This window comes from Danio rerio, chromosome 13 (genome assembly GCF_049306965.1).
Source record: "Danio rerio strain Tuebingen ecotype United States chromosome 13, GRCz12tu, whole genome shotgun sequence".
Lineage (NCBI taxonomy): Eukaryota > Metazoa > Chordata > Actinopteri > Cypriniformes > Danionidae > Danio > Danio rerio.
The window spans coordinates 12,743,996-12,765,910 of NC_133188.1; the positions used below are offsets into that span (position 1 = coordinate 12,743,996).

The 21,915-nt window shown below is 37.8% G+C and overlaps 1 protein-coding gene across 3 annotated transcripts in view; it reads left to right on the plus strand.

Annotated features, from left to right (window-relative positions):
• The window catches only part of gabrb1 (gamma-aminobutyric acid type A receptor subunit beta1), an 87,889-nt gene that overhangs the window by 33,367 nt on the left and 32,607 nt on the right, over window positions 1-21,915 (plus strand). For 2 of the 3 annotated variants that reach the window (XR_012389195.1, XM_002664133.7), the window contains exons 5-7: window positions 9,743-9,825; window positions 18,100-18,234; window positions 18,939-19,091. Coding sequence is in view for 1 of the 3 variants with exons in the window: in XM_002664133.7 (XP_002664179.2) it covers window positions 9,743-9,825; window positions 18,100-18,234; window positions 18,939-19,091 (371 nt within the window). In the remaining 2 variants the exon portion in view is untranslated. Of the gene's footprint in view, window positions 1-9,742; window positions 9,826-18,099; window positions 18,235-18,938; window positions 19,092-20,629; window positions 21,215-21,915 lie in introns of all 3 variants that reach the window. The other variant, XR_012389196.1, reaches the window with a different exon arrangement.

Sequence of the window (21,915 nt, forward strand, 5' to 3'; positions counted from 1 at the left end):
ACTGCAGATGTTCTGTATGCTGTTCGAATGTTAAAATAAGTCTGTATTTTAAAATGCAACATTTAATGTGTTACACACAAAATAGACACACCAATTAATTTTTTTATTACTTATTAGCAGTTTTTTATCATTTAAGTTATTTCTGCTTTTACTCTGGCTGTCTTACTTTTTTCCTTCACTCTGTCACTTTTCTTCTTGGTCTGTTGATACCATGGCTTTTCGCCATCAAACAACCGCTCTTCTGTTTACCGGTCCAGGAATTGATGCTTTATATGGATGTTTTATTATACCAAACGTCAATTACTACAATTTGAATCGATTATTTTTAGTAATCAATTCAATCAAATAATTCAATTAAAAGTTTCAGCCCTTAATGTGGAAGAAATGCTGTGCAATTTCTACAGTGGGTGTTACGACTAACAAACAGCAATAAATTGTCAAACTACTTGCATTAAAACAATTGTGTTTATGACAATAAGTAAAAATCATAATAAAAAATTGCCAGTACAGCTTAAAATCTATGAAAGTGAATGAGACCACAATCTCAAGCCAATTAAGTTCCATGGGCTTGTACTTGAAAGAATAAGGTCAAAACTTGAGGTCTTCAAAAACAGTACATTACCTGAATCATTTTTTTATCAAAGCCTGATGTGCATGAATTCTTTTTTTTTAAGAAAAAAAACTTACCAAACAGACCAATAAAAATAGACCCAAGTCTGACCTGACTGCATTTATTTTTGAACCCGACTGGATCTGAATGTAATGATGTGTGCACCGCCTGCAGCCTCACAGTCAGCTAGGAAAATTATGTATTATTAGTGATATCATTGCCTGCTTGACAGAAACAAGTTATTTTGGAGTTTGGTCTTCAACTGTGACCATTAGATTGAAAAAATAAATGTGATCACTCAATATATCACCTCTAGAGAGACTTCTCAGCCAGATTTGAGATTTAAGAACCAGAACAAACTATTGTAAAAATAAAAGTACTGTTTTTCTCATACCCTAAAATATTACTGACGCCATAATTTGCACTATTTTTTCCAAAACCCTACTCACAAGAGCACAAACATTTATATTAATTAATTAATTTATTAATTTATTTATATTTTACTATAATGTACACATTTTTGTAAATCATTATGTTGACTACAGAAATATATGGTGTAATGTGTCGCTGCATCAAATTTTTATGCTCATTTTAAATAATTGTGGCTAATGCTCCAGGACAAATGACAAGTGATAATGTATTGCATGTTAGATAAGTATAATTTATAAACTATTGGGGCTCCTAAAAGCAGTATATTTATAAGATTTGACTTTTTAGAAAAACATAATGCTTCCCTAATGCACTTGTCATACTGTGTAAGGCAGAACTCAATGTAATGAATGGTAGATGATGCCCAAAAATGTTTGTTTTCATTTTTTTGTTTTATTTATACTGGGAATTTTTTTCACCAGAAAACAATAATAATAAAAGTTTGAAATGTTAACGATTTAATTAAAGCCTATTGTTTATAAAAAGTTGGATAAAGGAATAAACCTTAGATTAAACTTAAAAACACATATCAACATATCAATAGTGGCTCAGCGGTTAGCACTGTTGCCTCACTTCAAGAAGGTCGCTGGTTTGAGTCCCGGCTGGGTGAGTTGGTATTTCTGTGTGGAGTTTGCATGTTCTCCCCATGTTCGTGTGGGTTTCCCCTGGGTGCTGCCGTTTCCCCCACCGTCCAAAGACAAGTGCTATTGGTGAATTGAATAAACCAAATTGGCCATAGTGTATGTGTGTGCATGTCAGAGCTGTGGCGAACACTGATGAATAAAGGGACTAATAGGCTGAAGGAAAGTAAACGAATGAATAAATAATCGAAAATTATTAAATAAATTAATTCACACTAAATAAGCATCATTAGCTGACTGCAGCCTTAGCAAAATGCCCTCAGCACTACTGTACATTCAGACCACTGCTAACAAAATTTAACAAAAAGATGTAACAAAAACCTTATAACTATGAAATGACATGTAGATGTAAAACAGCAAATGTTTTTCTTCTGAAATAATTCCATACTGACTACATATTGAATACGGTGCATCCGGAAAGTATTCATAGCGCTTCACTTTTTCCACATTTTTTTATGTTACAGCCTTACTCCAAAATAGATTAAATTAACTTACATCCTCAAAACTCTACACAGAATACTCCATAACGACAATGTGTTAAAATATTTTTTGAAAATGTTGCAAATTTATTAAAAACAAAACCTGAAAAATCACATGCACATCAGTATTCACAGTCTTTGCTGTGGAGCTCTAAATTGAGCTCGGGTACATTCTGTTTCCACTGATCATTCTTGAGATGTTCCAGCAGCCTAATTGGAGTTCAACTGTAGTAAATTCAGTTGTTTGGACATGATTTGAAAAGGCATACACCAGTCTATATAAGGTTCTAGGGTTGACAGTGCATGTCAAAGCACAAACCAAGCATGAAGACAAAGGAATTGTCTGTAGACCTCCGAGACAGGATTGTCTCAAGGCACAAGGATGGGGAAGGTTACAGAAAAATTTCTGCTGCTCTAAAAGTTTTAATGAGCACAGTGGCCTCCATCATCCGTTAGTAGAAGATGTTTGGAACCACCAGGACTCTTCCTAGAGCTGGCCAGCCATCTAAGCTGAGTGTCTGGGGGGAAGGGCCTTGGTCAGGGAGGTGATCAATAACCTGATGGTCAAACTGTCTGAGCTCCAGCGTTCTTCTGTGGAAAGAGGAGAACCTTACAGAAGAACCAATCAGGCCTGTATGCTAGAGTGGCCAGACGGAAGCCACTCCCCCCCTGGAATTTGCCTAAAGGCATCTGAAGGACTCTCAGACCATACGAAACTAAATTCTCAGGTCTGATGAGACTAAAATTGAACTCTTTGAAGTGAATGAATGCCAGGCAATACGTTTGGAGAAAACCAGGCACCACTCATCACCAGGCAAATACCATCCCTACAGAGAAGCATGGTGCTGGCAGCATCATGCTGTGGGGCTTTTTTAAGCAGCAGGTACTGGAAGACTAGTCAGGATATAAGGGGAAAGATGAATGCAGCAATGTACAGAGACATCCTGAATGAAAACCTGCTTCAGAGTGCTCTTGACCTCAGTCTGGGGCGACGGTTCATCTTCCATGACAAAATATCAATGGAGTGGCTACTCCGTGAATGTCCGTGAGTGGCCCAGCCAGAGCCCAGACCTAAATACTATTGAACATCTCTGGAGAGATCTGGAAATGGCTGTACACCGTCGCTTCCCATCCAACCTGATATAGCTTGAGAGGTATTGCAAAGAAGAATGGGCAAAATTTCCTAAAGACTGGTGTGCCAAGCTTGTGGCATCATATTTAGAAGACTTGAGACTGTAATTGCTGCCAAAGATGCATTACAAAGTATTGAGCAAAAGCTGTAAATAGTTATGTACGTGCGATTTCTCAGGTTTTTTATTTTTAATAAATTTGCCACAATTTCCAAAAAAAAAAAATTCACATTGTTGTTTTGGGGTATTGTGTGTAGAATTTTGAGAAAATAAATTAATTTAATCCGTTTTTGAATAAGGCTGTAACATGAAAAAATGTGGAAAAAACGGACGTGCTATGAATACTTTCCAAATGCACTGTAAGTGATTTGCAAAATATCAACTGTAAACCAATTGCAATGCAATGCCTTAAGTAAAAATTTATGGATTTCATAGTAACACTATTCATCATAAACACTGTTGCACCTTTTCTGAGTGTAATGGAGAGAAACATGAAACATCTCTTATGTATTCAACATTGTACTGCAATAGTGTATGTAAGTGTGTTTTTGAATTAATTTGTATTTATGTTACTTATCATCATATCATCTTTCAGTCAGTCACAGCATTACGTCTGAATATTTTTTAGGTCGCCAATGCGAAAGAAGTTGTCGAACTGTAGAGCTTTGGTCCAGATTCATGTCCTTCTGCAAATGGAAACCTGAAGTCCTAGATAGTGCATACTGTAGTTTGTCTGGCCAATGCTCCCTCTCTTCCCCTCTCTCTCTCTCTCTCTCTCTCTCTCTCTCTCTCTCTCTCTCGCTCTCTCGCTCTCTCTCTCTCCATCTTGTTCAGTACTGTATAATTTATATCTAATGTACTATGCCTGCAGGTATGGACATGTGCTGCTCTATTTGCACCTATGAGTGTGTGGCTATAAATACATATGATCACTGTTCAGATAGCCATCTCTGCTACTCAGAATAACAATACTGAGTATAATGGAAAAAATAAATTGTGATTCTTTTGGGGTGGATATATGTGTATTTTATACTGTGTGTTTCTGTTACACTGGTTTAAAAAAAAGAAGCGTTTACATCCCAAACAGTCTCATCCAGGACTGCAAAAAGAAGCAGCAGTTTTGTCATAAGTTGCCTAAAAGTAACAGCAGTCACGCACTGAAAGGCCACCGCGTGTGTGTTTTTGTGTTAATTAAAGCTCAGCGTAATTAAGATCCAGCCAGAGGCATTCCAAAGTGAGGCTGCAGACATGACTGAGACGCTGTTAAGGCAATTAAACAGAGAGATAAAGAAGGATGAAATGCATTTTTGCAGTGATGTTTATCCAGCAGCTTGTTGGAGAACATTTAAATGACACGTCAAAGAAATATAAACGAACATTAGTGTGTATTACCAGCCAATTACTTGCTACGTCTATTGCACTAAATGGCAGCTGATTGGAAGTTGATTGCATTTGTTGTTTGGCTATATGATGAAGTATATGTGCGCTTGTCCAATCGATATTAGTTCAGCGTGAATTAAAGCGCTGCAAAGCTTTCCTGAGCAGCCATAGCTTTGAATATAAATCTCATTACAGGTGGAAGCAGGTGGTTGTAACACCATCTGCTGGGAAATGTACAGCTTCAGTGTTTCACTTACCTGCGCTGACATCTGGACACAGATTGCTGTGGAACAGGGGTCAGTGACCTTCTGCTCATGAAGTGATGTTGTTATTTTTTCTGGTTAAACGCTGTGCCACTGTCCCTTCTACCAGTATAAACATACAGTAGTTGAAAGATAATGATACTGCTACTGTCACTGGTTCGAGTCCCAGCTGGGCCACATTCTGTGTGGAGTTTGCTTGCTCTCGCCATTTTGGCGTGGGTTTCCTCCGAGTCCTCCATTTTCCCCCATAGTCCAAAGACATACACTATAAGTGAATTGAATAAACTAAATGTCCATAGTGTATGAATGAGTGTGTATGGGTGTTTCACTGTACTGGGTTGCAGCTCGAAGGACATCCACTGTGTTAAACAAATAGTGGAATAGTTGGCGGTTCATTACTCTGTGATGACTGCTGAAATAAAGACTAAAGTCCCGTTTTAATCAGTCATCCCATGATTTCTACGACGAATCGTTATTTCCCAAAGCAGTCACAAGTGTTACTATAACAATATTTCTTATCTCTATTTTTCATCACATTTCAATCTCAATGAACACTGATGTGCGACGCAGTGGCGCAGTCGTTAGTGCTGTCGCTTCACTGCTAGCAGGTCGCTGGTTCGAGCCTCGACTGGATCAGTTGCCATTTCTGTGTGGAGTTTGCATGTTCTCCCCGTGTTTGCATGAGTTTCCTCTGGGTGCTCCGGTTTCCCCCACAAGTCCAAAGACATGTGGTATAGGTGAATTGGGTATGCTGAAATAGACCATAGTGTATTTGTGTGAATGAGTGTGTATGGATGTTTCCCAGTGATGGGTTGCAGCTGGAAGGGCATCCACTGTGTAAAACATATGCTGGATAAGTTGGCGATTCATTCCACTTTGGCGACGCCAGATTAATAAAGGGACTAAGCCGAAAAGAAAATGAATGAATGAAAATGGAGACTCTTTATTTTATAAATAATAAATAACTTACGCCTCAGAAGACAAAGATAAAAAACAATGAACGCATAATGGCTTTTAGAGGCATAAGACGACTATTTAGGAGCGCAACCATTCAAGACAGTTCTGGAAGGTAATAATACCAAACCAGTTTGATGACAGACTTTGGCTAAGAGGTTTTAGAATGACCAAAGCAAATTGTGGGAGTCGAAAGGACTTAAAATGATTCATGATCTTTACTTGATAGATTCAGACAGAATGATGTCCTTTGAAGAGTTGAGGCTTAAATTTATTCTTACTAGAATTTTTTTTTCAAATATCTTTAATTAAGAAGTTTTGTTAAAGCAAATCAAGATAATGATCTTAATAGACATATATTTTCATCTTTAGAAAACATGCAGATAAAAGATACTCTGAGAAAAGGTATCATATCAGAGTTTTATGGTTTGCTGACAATGAACTCACCCGAACATTCATATTGTAAGTTAAAAGCAGAGAAGAAAAATTTACTGTCCGAAGTTTCGGATGAGGCGACGCAGTGGCGCAGTGGGTAGCACGTTCGCCTCACAGCAAGAAGGTTGCTGCGTAGCTGGTTCGATCCTCGGCTCAGTTGGCGTTTCTTTGTGGAGTTTGCATGTTCTCCCTGCGTTCGCTTGGGTTTCCTCCGGGAACTCTGGTTTTCCCCACAGTCCAAAGACATGCGGTATAGGTATAGGTGAATTGGGTAGGCTAAATTGTCCATAGTGTATGAGTGTGTGTATGTGTGGATGTTTCCAAGAGATGGGTTGCGGCTGGAAGGGCATCCGCTGCGTAAAAACTTGCTGGATAAGTTGGCGGTTCATTCCGCTGTGGCGACCCCAGGTTAATAAAGGGACTAAGCCGACAAGAAAATGAATAAATGAAATAGTTTCGGATGAAGATTGGGAAGAAGCCTGCACAAAGGCTTACATTATGTCAATAAATACAATATAAATGGACCAGTGCAATTAAATAGATAGAATGAAAACATACCAGATATTTGTACACAATGTTTGGAAGCTAGAGGAACCTTGTTTCACTGTATTTGGCGGTATACAAAGATTAAATTATTTTGGGAAGAGGTAAGAGTCATAAGTGAAAAGATCATTTCAAAACAAATCCTCCTCGACCCAAAGCTTTTTTTACTGGGCTTATACCCAGAGGACTCAAAGTATAGTAGAAGCGAACAAGTATTTATAGACCTCAGCTTACTTTATGCCAAAAGATGTGTAGCTTTGCTATGGACAAAGATGCAAAGACCAAACGCTTCTCAATGGATAAGACGAATGTTGTCAAGCCTGCCATTAGAAAAAATGGTCCCACTTTATATTAAAAGACCTTAACTTATATGTACTTACACAGGAACAAATAGTTTGTTACAATGTACTTATTGTGTAAATACATGTATTTACTGTGTACTTAAGCTTGGTTAAATACCTGTATCTAATTACATCTGTAATTAACTTTTGTAATTACATTTGTAAAAACACTGTTGACCATCCCTTACACCTTAACCCACCCTTAAACCTACCCATACCACCAAACCTGTCCATAACCCCACCCCTATCCCAACTCAAAAGCACCACAAGTGTTCTCAAATACATTATAAACACAGTAAGTACATTGTATTTATTTTTTGACGTAAGTACATAGTAGTTAAGGACACTTAATATAAAGTGGGACTGAAAAAATAACTCGTATACTAAAAGCTAAACAGCGTGTATTTGAAAATATTTAGAGTCTTTCATTAGTTAAATCAAAGAAGTGGAATAACAGAGGAAGAAGTTGATGAATATTTTTTGGTGGACAATACAGTTCTAGTCTTATATTTCTGTATTGATACATTCCTCAATATTTATTTGCTGTACCAAGAACTCAGTATGATTTTAATTGTCATGTTTGAATAAATTACCATTAATGACAAAAAGAGGAGCAGTTTTACTTGTATTATTTTATTGTTTGTTTGTTTGTTTGTTTTTTAGTATTCAATATCAATATATATATCCTCATATTTTGTATGATTTGTAAATGCAGCAAGGTTACTGTTGTAAAAAATGTTTGTAAAATGTTGTATTTCAGTGTGTACAAACTAAAAACGAAAATAAAAATATTATAGGTAAAAAGAATGACGAAAGCAACATTTCACATGCGCAACGTGGTTTGTCTCCTGATTTCTTCATTAATGGAGTCTCATTTCTCCCTATTTTGTTATAACGTGTGATATAATGTGGATTAAAACACAACCACATTACTTTTTTGATACACATGCTGGAATTTATTCTGTAAATGTCAACATAGGCTCACTCTAAAAACATAGCCAGAAGTACATATGGCTGCATTTCATCTTTAAAACAAACGCTACGGGGTGGTATGACATCGTTCCTTTTCACGCTTACCAGCTGACCGCTTACCTCTGTATGGATGACTTTCCCGCTGTTACCAGCTTGTCCAGTAGCTCACCATGTACGTTGATGGACTTGAAACGCAGAGAGGAGTTGACCAAAATGACAGGGTTTAAGTCCAGCGAAGAACGGTTCCAGAAAGCAAGTAAGACAAAAACATAATCCAAAAAATAAAATAAACAAGTAAATAACAGGGAGAGAATGTGGTAAAATCTGAAAACATGCTAAAAATCAGATGAGTATTTATTTTTCTGAATTGCTTTTTAAAATGGTGTGGGTGGGCAGGTCAATCAACACAATTGGATTGGGATTGAGGAAGGAGGAGGGTGGGTCAGTTGATCGGTCAGTCAGTCATTGAATCAGTCAAACAGTCAGCCACAAGTGGCTTCTGGTGGGTTTACGTGAGAAGAGCAGCTGCAAATGGCACTCGCAAGAGAAATTTGAGATCTCAAAATGCACACGCAGCAATCAAAAACTGCAGAAAAAAAAACAAAAACGTAGCTCCTGGGACGCATTTGGCACTCTCCAGTAATGAATATAGAGGTACGTTATCAGAATGAGCCTGGGTTGGTAAATGTGTTTTTATCATAGTGGCTAAGCGGCTGGTACAGTTGGTTCACATTAAGAAGGTCGCTGGTTCAAGTCACAGCTGGAGCAGGAGACGTTTCTGTTCGCATGTTCTCCCATATCTGCGTGGCTTTTCTCCGGGTGTTCCAGTTTCCCCCGACATGCTGTATAATAGAATTAGAACTAAACTAATTTGGTCCAGTGTGTGGATGGGAGAGTGTGTGGTTTCCATCACTGAGGGTTCTTGGTTGTGGTGGGTAGGGCATCTGCTGGAAAACGAGTCAAAGTAGCTGGCAGATCATTCCACTTTGGCAACCCCTGATGAAGTCAATAGAAAGTGTATGGGTGATTGTTTCTGCATAGTGTTAGTGCATACACATTTTCCTCAGTTTATCCTAATAGGCATATGTTTTTTAATGTACATTTTCTTTTTCTTTTTTTTTCTTTTTTTATTAGAATATGCAAAAATCATACAAGTACAAGAAAACTTCAACAAATAACAAATACAAAGCAACAAAACAAAACAAAAACAACAACAATATAGTCAGGTACTGGTATGTGCGTGAGTGTGCGTGTGTGTGAGTGTGTGTGTTTATGCATGTAAAGGGAACTTGGTGGACAGGTCAGAGTACATACATAATTAATTAATGTACATTTTCTACATGCAGTATGAGCAGACGACCTACAGACAACCTACAGCAGGAGTATGCTTACCTGGGGTTAAGAATAACTACTGCGTTTTAAGTGTGTCAGCTTCATTTAATTAAAATACAGTCAACTCTCTTGCCAATTATCCCTTCTCGTGACAGTGTTACTGACCCCTTCTGTAGGCCTCATAACTGCATGACTGTAATAACATTGTGTTGTTTTTTGCCTCAAATCTGTAGGATAACGACTACCGCTGCATGCATGATGGATTTACGCAGATACCCACTGGATGAGCAGAACTGCACGCTGGAGATTGAAAGCTGTGAGTGTTATTTAGGGTTTCTATGCTATATATCATTGTTGCTTGACTTTATATCACAATTAATTACATGTACTGTATAAGTAATAGCTGAGATTATTCAAAGTCATTATAGTATTGTGGCAGATGAAATTACACCAAGTGCCAGATTTATTCAATGGAGCAGATTAGTGCTTAATGTGCTCACTTTCTACTTTCTGTAAGGAAGTGCAAATATCATAAATCAACTAGTCCAAGCCTTAGTAAATCATATTGCAGGATTCATTTGAATACTTTTTTTATATAAATGCTGAAGTCAAAGGGAAATCTTAAAAGTGCATATGCAGCCACAAAAATGACTGTATCCACACCTTTTAGTTGCTAATTTTTCATTGTGCGTCTTTGGTAAACCCTGACGATAGTGTTTTAAATGCCAGATAAAGGCTTTTGCTTATGCAAACTATTAGTAAATCTGACTCCAAAAGTGACTGTGTAATGAATTTTTAGCTTATTTTCTTTGTGCCAGTGGTTTTTAGTGCAGAGCAATTAATTTACAATCATGTTTATTACACTGTCTGCAACGTGTATAATAAAAACAGCATTAGCCAACTAACGGTTGCATGTCCATGCATACACTCGTCGGCCACTTTATCAGGTACACCTGTCGAACTGCTCGTTAACACAAATTTCTAATCAGCCAATTACATGACTGCAACTTAATGCATTAAGGCATGTAGACATGGTCAGGACGATCTGCTGCAGTTCAAACTGAGCATAAGAATTGAGAAGAAAGGTGATTAAGGTGACTTTAAACATGCCATGATTGTTGGTGCCAGGTGGGCTGGTCTGAGTATTTCAGAAACTGGTAATCTACTTGGATTTTTATTCACAATCATCTCTAGGGTTTACAGAGAATGGTCTGAAAAAGAGAAATTATCCAGTGAGCATCAGATTGTAGGGTAAGAATTTGGTGTCAACAATATAAAAGCATGGATCTATCCTGTCTTGTATCAAGGGTTCAGATTGGTGGTGCTGGTGTAATGGTGTGGGGGATATTTTCTTGGCACACTTAGTACTAATTTAGCATTGAGTATTGTTGCTGACAATATCCATCCCTTTATGACCACAGTGTACCCATCTACTTCCAGCAGGATAACGCACAATGTCATAATGCATGAATCATCTCAGACTGGTTTCTTGAACATGACAATGAGTTCACTGTACTCAAATGGCCTCCACAGTTACCATATCTCAATCCAATAGAACACCTATGGAATGTGGTTGACAACTGTGTGATGCTATCATGTCAATATAGACCAAATTCTCTGAGGAAATTTTTCTGTACCTTGGTGAATCTATGCCATGAAGGATTAAGCCAGTTCTGAAGGCAAAAGTGGGTCCAATCCGGTACTAGTAAGATGTACCTAACAAAGTGACCGGTGAATGTATGTTTCACTATAATTTCTACAATTTGCTGAAATCATGGTAATGATATTTGTTCACAAATGCCAGTGCAAAAGTGGTTTGTGGTTAGAAGTGTAATTTGAGGCTTGAATACACTCATCGTTCACTATTACTGTAGGTACTAGTTACTGGTACTAGATTGGACACCTATTTCAACTTCAGAACTTTTCTTATGCTTGAACTTTTATTTTGAAGCATTTATTCAATAAGACAAAGAAAACATTCCTCAGATGTTTTAGTCCATATTTTTTATACACAGTTCCTGCACATTCATGATGTCCATCTCCCATTAAACACACATAAGAACTGCTCTACTGGATTGACATCTGGTCACTGTGGAAGTCACTGACTTAAGCGAACTCATTGTCATATTCATGAAACTAGTTTGAAATCATTTGTGCTTTGTGACAGTGCATTGCCCTGCTTCAAGCAGCCATCATAGAATGGTACACTGTGGTCATAAACGGATGGATGTGGACAGCAGCAATACTTAAGAAATGCTGTGTCATTTAATCAGTGCTTAAGGGGCCCAAAGTGTGCCAAGAAAATGTCCATCATTATAAACCACCACCATTGCAGCCTGACAAAAACAGATCAAATTCTGACCCTACACTCTGAATGTCACAAGAAATCGAGATTCATCAGTCCAGGCAACCTTTTCCATATTTTTATTGTCCAATTTTGATGAAGCCTATTTGAATTGAAACCTAATGTTGCGTCTGAAACCAAAAACTTCCCTAATATGTCGTATATGGAGAGCTGACCTCTGGGTACTTTGCAGATATTTCAGTTCAGTAGACAGCTTATAAATTATAGACTTTTCTCTATGGCTTCTTCTTTACTTCCTTGCCAATTTTCTGATTGCAAACAAGCTATAAGCACAGCACTTTACATTCTCTAACATGCTATATGTTAAGTTTGAACTTAAAACTTTCCTTAAAGAAGCTGGAGTATCTACACAAGGTACTTATATACATATGTTCTGGGAATGTCCCCAAATTGCATTATTCTGGACCAAGGGACGAGACTTTATATCAGAACTAATGGAAACTCAGATGTATTGGGACCCATTGCTTTTTCTTATGCTGGACGGTAGAGGTCTGCATTCCCACGGCTGTCCCGCGCAAGCTGCGGGACCCAACCAGATTTCTGTGGCGCTGAAATAAATTTCCGAATTAAGCGCGGGAGCGGTCGGTAACAGGTTTAATTTGGGACGGGAGCAGGCCGTCTAGCAATATCGTTCCCAGTGCGATGCTGTGTTTAGCTTGTTTGTTCGTTGCTGTGTGAGTGTGTGTGTGTGTGTGTGTGTGTGTGCGCGCGAATGAGAGGTGTGTGTGTGTGTGTGTGTGTGTTTATACAGACAGCTTGTTATAGGCTGTCTGGACTCTGTATAGCTGGGTGGATTTCGATTTTGTTCTCCCCCCTGCTCTTTAGCGGGATCGGGGCCGACGGGTAGAAAATGGGGCGAGGCGGACAGCGGGACAACAAATGCTGAATATAAGCGGAAGCGGTCGAGTTTGGGCTAAAACCTGGCGGGAGCGGGATTCAAAATTTTGTCCCGCGCAGATCTCTACTGAACGATTCATCACTCTCCTTATACATAAACCAAAAAAGCACTTTGTCAGTAGTTCTGACTGCTACTGCTGCTTCTGCTGCTGCAAAAAAAAAAACAATCCTGAAATTATGGCTGGATCCATTTGGTCCAACTGATCTATCTTGGAGGCTCTATCTACTAAACATTATTAGTCTGGAATACACCACAGCCAATAAAAATGGTCCCAGTAAAAAAAAAAAAAAAAACTGTACAATTTTGGTTAAATTGAGAGAGACTGTATCATTTATGTTTCAATCCTGAGTTTGTACTTATCAATACAATGTTACTTTTTTATTTTATTTTACATATTTTGTTGAGTGGATCTCAAGCTTTGTTCAAAATCAAAATGTTCAATAAAAAGAAGCTGGAGTATCTTCATTGTATGCAGTACAAGAAACAATTTCACAACAATGCAGCAAAACTGGCGCAATCACTTGTGTAATCGTAATGCATCATCTCATCTATCATAAAAATACCTGCGGAGAAGCAGGCTGTGCTGACTAATCTCAGCGTTTCATCTTTCTCAGCCGCTGTGACTCTCTCACTCTCTGCCACTCTTTCTTCTTGGCTACTTTCAACTCCAGCTCTCCATCTCTTTTGCACTTTGTCTCTCTGGGTGTGACAGACAGTGTTTGTAATTGGGTGTCTGCTCTGTTGGGCAGACAGCTGTAGCCCTGTGAGGCTGCTGTCATGTCAGAGCACTGAGATGCATATCACAGCATGAAGGAGAAACCTCAACAGCATCATCACAGCCGACACAAACCATGTCACTTTAACACAGCAACGTGTCACCTGCACCACATTCACTTCATCCATGGGACAGGACAAGATATAAGGCTCACTGAGACCAAAAATACAATGTTTAGGCAAATAGGGTGTTCTTTAAGGAGAATTCTGTCATCATTTACTTATCATCGCATTGTGAAAAATGTGATTATAATGAGATATCTGAGACTTAAGCTCATGTAAACACATTACATTAATTAAGAGATGATTAAGCTTATAATCGTAGGAACTATATTAACATTTAAACTATGTGGCTTACATGGGTTTAATCACAATAAATATACATGTTAACACATTAATTGCATTATTAACACTCTAAACAAAGTACACATGCTTAAACCCATGTGCAGTTAAGGTATGTCTTAAAAACTGAAAGTACTGCTAACAATTCTAACTAACTTAGCCATCTGAATAAACATAAACAAAGAACACTGATCACACATTTACCAAATTCATAGAGACAGGACAATCAACATCAACTGGAACTGTGTCTTTTTTAAAAAGAAGACGAGCAGCAAACCCATTTCCATATGCGAAAAGCTCTCGGGTAAAAACTGTTCCTTACAAACATATTTTTATTGCGTGTTAGCAGACCACTGTAATCCACAAATGTGGGTCCGCATGCGAGCTGTGCTCTCATCATGGGGAAATGGAAAAAAAACCTTCATTGCGGCACATTTATAAACGCAACACTGACGACCCATGTCTCTGAACAATTCTTTTACTGGTTTTAATTACAGTTGGCATCACACCGGGGCTTCTCACTGAACACTGTAAACAGGTAAAAGAGTCTTTGAAGTTATATCATGCATATTAATAAAGTTGAATCTCATTCACAATAGAGCGCGCTGATTGGTTCAAACCAAGTGTTTCTCATGAATAAATGCTGAAAACCCAACGACGTTACGTTGGACCGGCCAGTACAGACATCCAGTCTTCATGCTGGATTTTACACAATGATCTCATGGCTGTGATGTAGCTTCAAAATTTGAGCAAATTTGCTCAAAATAACACAAAAACAACCAATTTTTCACTTTTTTGTGTGTCCTAGCAGTGTTTTTGGCAACACGGGACCCATATATGACTTACAAAATCTTAAAAAATGTGTTTTGTGGGTTTCTTGACCCTTTAACAAAACATTAAACTTAAGCGTAAGTGTAAATTTCAGTTTGTCACAATTTTTTAAAAAATAAAAAAAATAATAAAAAATAATGAATGCAACAGAGGCTCATTGGGAATATTTTCCCAGGGCTACTTTTTTGGGAGCAGTAAAATATGTGCCTGAATCAATGTATGGCTGCATTTTGTGTATTAAATGAAACTATACGGGGTGAAATGACGTCTTTTGCCACTATATAGCTGAGCCTGACGTTTACACTCACAGAAATGTACACAGTGGCCTCTAGTGAATTTACGAGAAGGACATGCAAAAATAAAAAGTAAAACATGTATTAAATTGATTAAAAAACATCCCCCCAAAAATATTAGTTGCTTTTAGAACTTTAATATGTACAGTTCCTGTAGCTGAATATGCCTACTGTACTTTTAGTTTGCAAATGTTATACACAGTTTGACTTACCCAAAATTATCATTATGTGTTGATTTAACAAAGAATGGGCGAAGCAGTGGCGCAGTAGGTAGTGCTGTCGCCTCACAGCAAGAAGGTCACTTCACATATATATATATATATATATATATATATATATATATATATATATATATATATATATATATATATATATATATATATATATATATATATATATATACTGTGTGTATAGACGATTCTATATCGTATATATATATATATATATTTGCATTTTAACTGTAAATGTTTGCAAAACATTTTTTATAGCATAGCCTTTACAAAACCTGTCCAGTCATTTGCACTGCTTATTTTGATTTACTTTTTAGTCAACCGATGCTGCTTTCACTTTGCACTTCACATTTCTGCGCGTTTCACTTTGTGGCCCTGATTTGACAAGGGGGCAGAGTCAAGGGAACTTGGGTGTTAACGGCAGGCCCAGACCTGCCTCCATTTAAGCAACGTCATCACCTGGAGACACTGTACGATGTTCTTACAGCCCAGTAGGTCTGGGCCTGGCCTAAAAGGCCAAGTTTCCTTAAATATTTGGTTTTGAAATGCTATGCTATAGAAAAAATGATAGTTTTTTTTTTAAATTTTGCAAATTTCATTTTAATTTCTCATAACTTTTCCCTTTGCAGTTCTTTAATTTTCAGTTTATTATTTCTCAAAAATGTATTTTTGCTTGGCTTTTGGAGATTTGCAAACTGCAAAACTTTATTTTATTTTGCAAGTATATATGGCCCAAGATTGACTCATAGTTTTCCAGAATCCGCTTGTTAAGTCGTGACGTATCGGTGACGTATGGAATACTGTTTCCGGGTCCAAGTCGCTACTCATTTGAATTTATTCGTTTATGAACACTTTTTAGTCCTATCACACATTAAAGTGATTTTTATATAAAATCATAGTGTACACGCCGGTTTCTGGACTTGCTGCATCACAAATACCAAAATTTTAACAATTTATAAAAAAATGAATCACTTTCTGGCCATTGGATATTAGGCATGGATATATTATATATGTATATATATATGTATTGCTATTGTGATTTTCGAAAGTATTACATCACTTTGTAAACATTTTTTATTACATTATTATTATTATTTGATGAGTCTCCCCGTTCAGTTTCATAGAGCGTTTGGATTTGGAAGCCCCTTCGCGTGACGTCACACTTAACAAGTGGATAGATGCAGCGATCCACAGTTGCTCTCTGACTGATTTTCTGGACTATTACATAGCATTACCTGATTCAACAAGCCTCTCTCATATGACCACTCCACTGTTAGACTGGACAAACAGATGTCTGCAAAATTTTGGCAAACTCAGTGAGCATGAACGGTTCCGTATCAAGCATTTTGTTGCAAGTTATAAAGTGTGGAAAGAGAAAATTTTTTCAGAAATGCATCAAAAACAATATGGCAGAGGGGAGTTTTCATTCTACAATGTGAAAATATACTGTTTTATAAAATAAACGCAGCCTAAGAAGAAGAATTTGGATTTACCAAGATCATTTTGTCTAATTTACTGATTTTTTTTCTGGATCTGGCAACACTAATGTACAGTTGAAGTCAGAATTATCAGCCCCCTGTTCATTTATTTCGTCAAATCTGTTTAACGGTAAGAAGATTTGTTCAACACATTTCTAAACATCATAATTTCAATAACTCATTTCTAATAACTGATTTATTTTATCTTTGCCATGATGACAGTAAATAATATTTGACTAGGTGTTTTTCAAGACACTTCTCTACAGCTTAAAATTACATTTAAAGGCTTAACTAGGTTAAATGGGCAGCTTAAGGTAATTAGGCAAGTTATTGTATAACGATGGTTTGTTCAGTGGTCTATCGAAAAAATATATTGTTTATAGGGGCTAATAATTTTGACCCTAAATTGGGGTTAAAAAATTAAAAACTGCTTTTATCCTAGCTGAAATAAAACAAATAAGACTTTCTTCAGAAGAAAAAATATTATCAGACATACTGTGAAAATGTCCTTGCTCCGTTAAACATCTTTTGGGAAATATATTTTAAAAATCAAAACAAAAACAAATCAAAGAGGGGCTAATAATTCTGACTTCAAACTGTATCTCATTCTGAAAGAGAGAGACCGCTCTGATATATGGAAGATCGTTAGGGCCAAAACCGCCTGCACTTAATGCGTTTCCACGTTATTATGTATTAACGCTTCATTAACAGTTCGTTTAGTTCAGTTCGTTGTGCAGAGTATTGTAAACGGCATTGTCACGAACTTCATGTCCGGAAGTTAATTTGGTTGCTTATTGTAGTTGACACTTTACAGAACTGTTTATGTATAAAACAGGATTAATCACTGTAAGGTGAACTAACAGCCATATCTAACTGTAGCGTGTACGTGGCATACAGTATGTTACTTTAAATTTGTATAGTCAACACAGAAGAAGCCGAACATGCCAAAAATGTTTATTTTTGGAGCATCAAATTTAATTTCAATTTCTGCCACGAACATTAGAAAGACGAGAACATAATAATTGAAAAATTCAGAGAGCATTGCAGACAGCAAAGAGGGAACCAGCATGAGGATTACGGCTGCGCTTCAGTCACTCTAGGCTGATGTTTCCTTTGATTGAGCTTAATGAAGAACAGGGAGAATTGACTATCAGAAGGCTTCATCCTCTAATTAAGCTTTAATGTTCTGCAGGACTGTGAGATTAGAGCTGTGAGTCTGCAGGGACAATCGTGTCAGTTAGACCTGTGTTCTCACCGCAATCACATGCTGATTTACACCACATGACTGTGGGAACGTGATCGAGCACACTTTCCCTTTAAACCTTTTGTGAAGATCTGTGTATTCCTGAGAGCCTTTCTGTCCCTCTTTTGTCTCTCAGATGGATACACCACAGATGACATTGAGTTCTACTGGCAGGGAGGAAGTTCGGTGACGGGGGTGGACAACATCGAGCTGCCGCAATTCTCTATTATTGATTATAAAACACTGTCTAAGAAAGTGGTGTTCGCCACAGGTACAGTGCGCTCCCTGCATGTCCATGAGATGAATAGACTGTTTTTCGAGATGAGTCAGCCCTCCTCTGTCCTTCACTTTATGCCAAAATTACCTTCACACGAACAAAATAGAGTCCTGCTGCAAATGTTTTGTTTGTTTTTCAGCACAGAATGTTAAAAATTGCATGCTTAGCTGTAATGTTGTTCATGTTTATCTTTTAAAAGGCATGGTTTTGTATAAGAGAGTCACAGACATTTGTTCTTTGATTTTACTTGTAAATCAATGTCTTTAGGGTAATACTTTATTTTGATCATCTCCTTTAAACATTCTGCTGACTAAACGTATCTTTGCAACCATATGTAAACAAGCAGTCATTAGAGATTTAGTAGATTGCTGAATATCTGCTGACTCTTTAATTTGATGCTTTTTTAACCCACATTTAGCTGACTGTAACTTTCCAAGTATGTTATATACACTACCTGACAAAAGTCTTGTGGTCAATCCCAGTTGTAAAAGCAAGGTAATAATACCTTGACTTCTATATGATCTATTGGAAAAGTGGCAGAAAGTAGATTTTTCAGATGAATCGTCTGTTGAACTGCATCCCAATCATCCCAAATACTGCAGAAGACCTATTGGAACCTTCATGGACCCAAGATTCTTTTCTGAATTCATCTGAATGTGTTTTTGTGAACTTACAATACTTCAATTTCTCACTTTCAGGGTCGTATCCTCGTCTGTCTCTCAGTTTTAAATTGAAGAGAAACATTGGATATTTCATCCTGCAGACCTACATGCCTTCAACCCTGATCACCATCCTGTCCTGGGTCTCCTTCTGGATCAACTATGATGCTTCAGCTGCAAGAGTTGCACTAGGTGTGTGTATGTTGCAGTTTTTCTCAAATGCTAAAACACAAAAGCCAATCCTCTAAACCAAATGACCAGTTGTCTAAACACATTTACTAAATCTAGCCATCATTTTCCAATATCATAAACACATTTCACATGAAGACAAAATTTACAAAACACAATCCTCCGTTCTCATAAATCGAAACACATTTTTACTTGCTAAAACAAGTTGCAAAAGAGCTCTGCTCATATTCTCAAATGAAATGTGATGCAAAATCCTTGCCACAGTCAGCAATATTAGAACACAATGAACACACCTACCATCATTCATTACACACAGCGACTCAAAATTTAGTTTTTTTACAATGGCTATGACAGTTTTTTCAATACATTTAACAAGTTTGCTAAACTCTTAACGCACCAACACACCTAAAACACACAATTGGCAAAACAGTTCATTTCATGCTCGAGATGACACATTGTAAACTAAACCTCTAAACTACTTTTTAAAATACAATAATAAACTAACACAATACACCATGTCTAACAAAACACTGTAAACATGTTTCAAAATCAAATAATGATTGAAAACACTAACACATGCTCTCTTCCAACAGAAACATTTAGTCAATCAGAACACATTGAACATAAAAACACTATCATCAGCTGACATTACAGAAACTGCATTATTTTATGTGTCAGCTCTGCCCTTATATTGGAAGCCACTCTACTATTTAGTTTTGTTGGGTTTAGTTAATGCATGAATTTTGTATTTTTGATGCTGAAATTCAATACAAAAAAAAAACTACCATCTCAGAGTAGCTTTATAAAATGTACAGTTTATATGAAGAAACATAAAATACAGACACAGAATTGCTGCAGTATAGACTTTATTTGCAAAAGGACATCACTGCAAGATATTCACACAGAAAAAGCACAGCAATTATAATAAAAATGAAGCGAAGTAATCTTCTATTCTGCCCGATCTTCTGCATTTGCCCAGCTTCTTCTTCTCTGGCCTGACATGGTAACTGTGGCCCTTTGGCCTATTAAGTTTCTTCCATGGCGACGCCTTTTCGCCAAGTTGAAGTCAGCCTCATCCACATAGATAATTTCATGTGGGACTTGATTGGCCTCCAATTCCATGACTCTCTGAAAGAAGAAACATTGTAGATACGCAGTACAGTACAGCATTTACACTATATACTAATGAACTCCAGGTTTAAAGAGTAGTTTACTGCAAAATACACTGTGTATAGCACAGTAATGACTGTATTCCATAACCTTACCTGGATTGGTGTATTGGTGACGGAGTTCTTTGATGCACTCACTGTTCCAAAAGTCTCAAGAGTCCTCTTTTAGAACATACAGTATGATCATGTGATGGGAAAAAGCTCAACACATTGGAGAAATCGAGTGTGGCAACAAAGCCAACAAAGACGGATGTTGTGCTAACTGCGTTAAGAGTTTAGGAAACTTGTTAGATGTATTGAAAAAAACTGTCATAGCCATTGTAATAAACTGTAAGACACTTGTTGCTAATGCTGTGACCACATGTATAAAAGCAAGCACAATGGATGAAGGCAGAGTCAGGGGAAGAGGAATTCACGTCAGAGGAGGGAGAAGAGCTGGCCATAGAAGAAGAGGAGCAGCTCAACGAGGAAGAGGAAGAGGCCAACAAGGGAGAGGAGAAGGTCCATGAGGGAGAGAAAAAGGTCCCCCCAAGACAACCTCGCACCATCATTACGCACGAGATGTGAGAAACAGTCATTGACCATGTCAGTATTACTCTTTGTGTGGGCATGCATTTGGATTGGCTTGTCCCCCAGCATGCTGTCCTTGGATCTTACAACACCCAACATCTCCTCACCTACCTAGAGGAGCTAAGAGACATCCTCCTGGACCGCCAACAACACCATCCTGGGCCCGCACATCACATTTATGTGATAATTTGAGACAACGTCATTTTTCCTACGGTGCCTGGCATAAGACAATATAGCCTGCGATGTGGATGAGGTGATGTGGACCGATGCAGCTCAGTGACATGATGGCACACACTGCTTGTGGTGTATAAGTGTGTGTGTGTGTGTTTGTGTGTGTGTGTGTGTGTGTGTGTGTGTGCGCGCGTGTGTGTGTGCGCGCGCGCGTGTGTACTTGCTTATGTCCAAAATGAGGACTTTCGCCAGAGTACACACCAGTAAAATGAGGACCACCTTGACAAATGAGGACTTTTTCTTGGTCCTCATTTGTCTGACCATATAGCAGTATTCAGCATGCTTCAAAATGGTGTCCTGGCTTAAAATCTCACTTGTCCTCAAAATGCACTTTTACATGATTTGTGTATCTAAGTGTGTATCCCCCCACCCCAAAAGTGTGTATAACACAGCGCCCTCTAGGAGAACTGCAATGACGCAATGATACACACTTTTGGGATCTGGCCAATCAGAAAGATACAAGGAGGATGCCACGCCCCCTATTGATCTGACGAATCAGAGGCGAAGTGCGTAAAAATAAAGATGGCGGCAGCAAGTTACTATGGTTACTTCACAGAATAATAGAGACAGTATTAATAAAATTGCACTTTAATTAGTATTTAAATGAAAATGACCAAACTGCGTCAAGAAAGCCTTATATTTGGTGTCCTTAAGCACGGTACTTTATTCTAAGTTTAAATCGTACTGTTTCTGCGCAGATCGCGTTGTATGCCCGAGGGAACAGATAACACGGAAGTACAGTATGTAACTTAGTTTAGGCGGTACAGTAGCAGATCCGAGAAATACTGTGGCATAATAGCGCGAAACGGCCCGCGAGAGCGACACGCAACAGAATCAAATGTTTTCCTGGTTTGTGT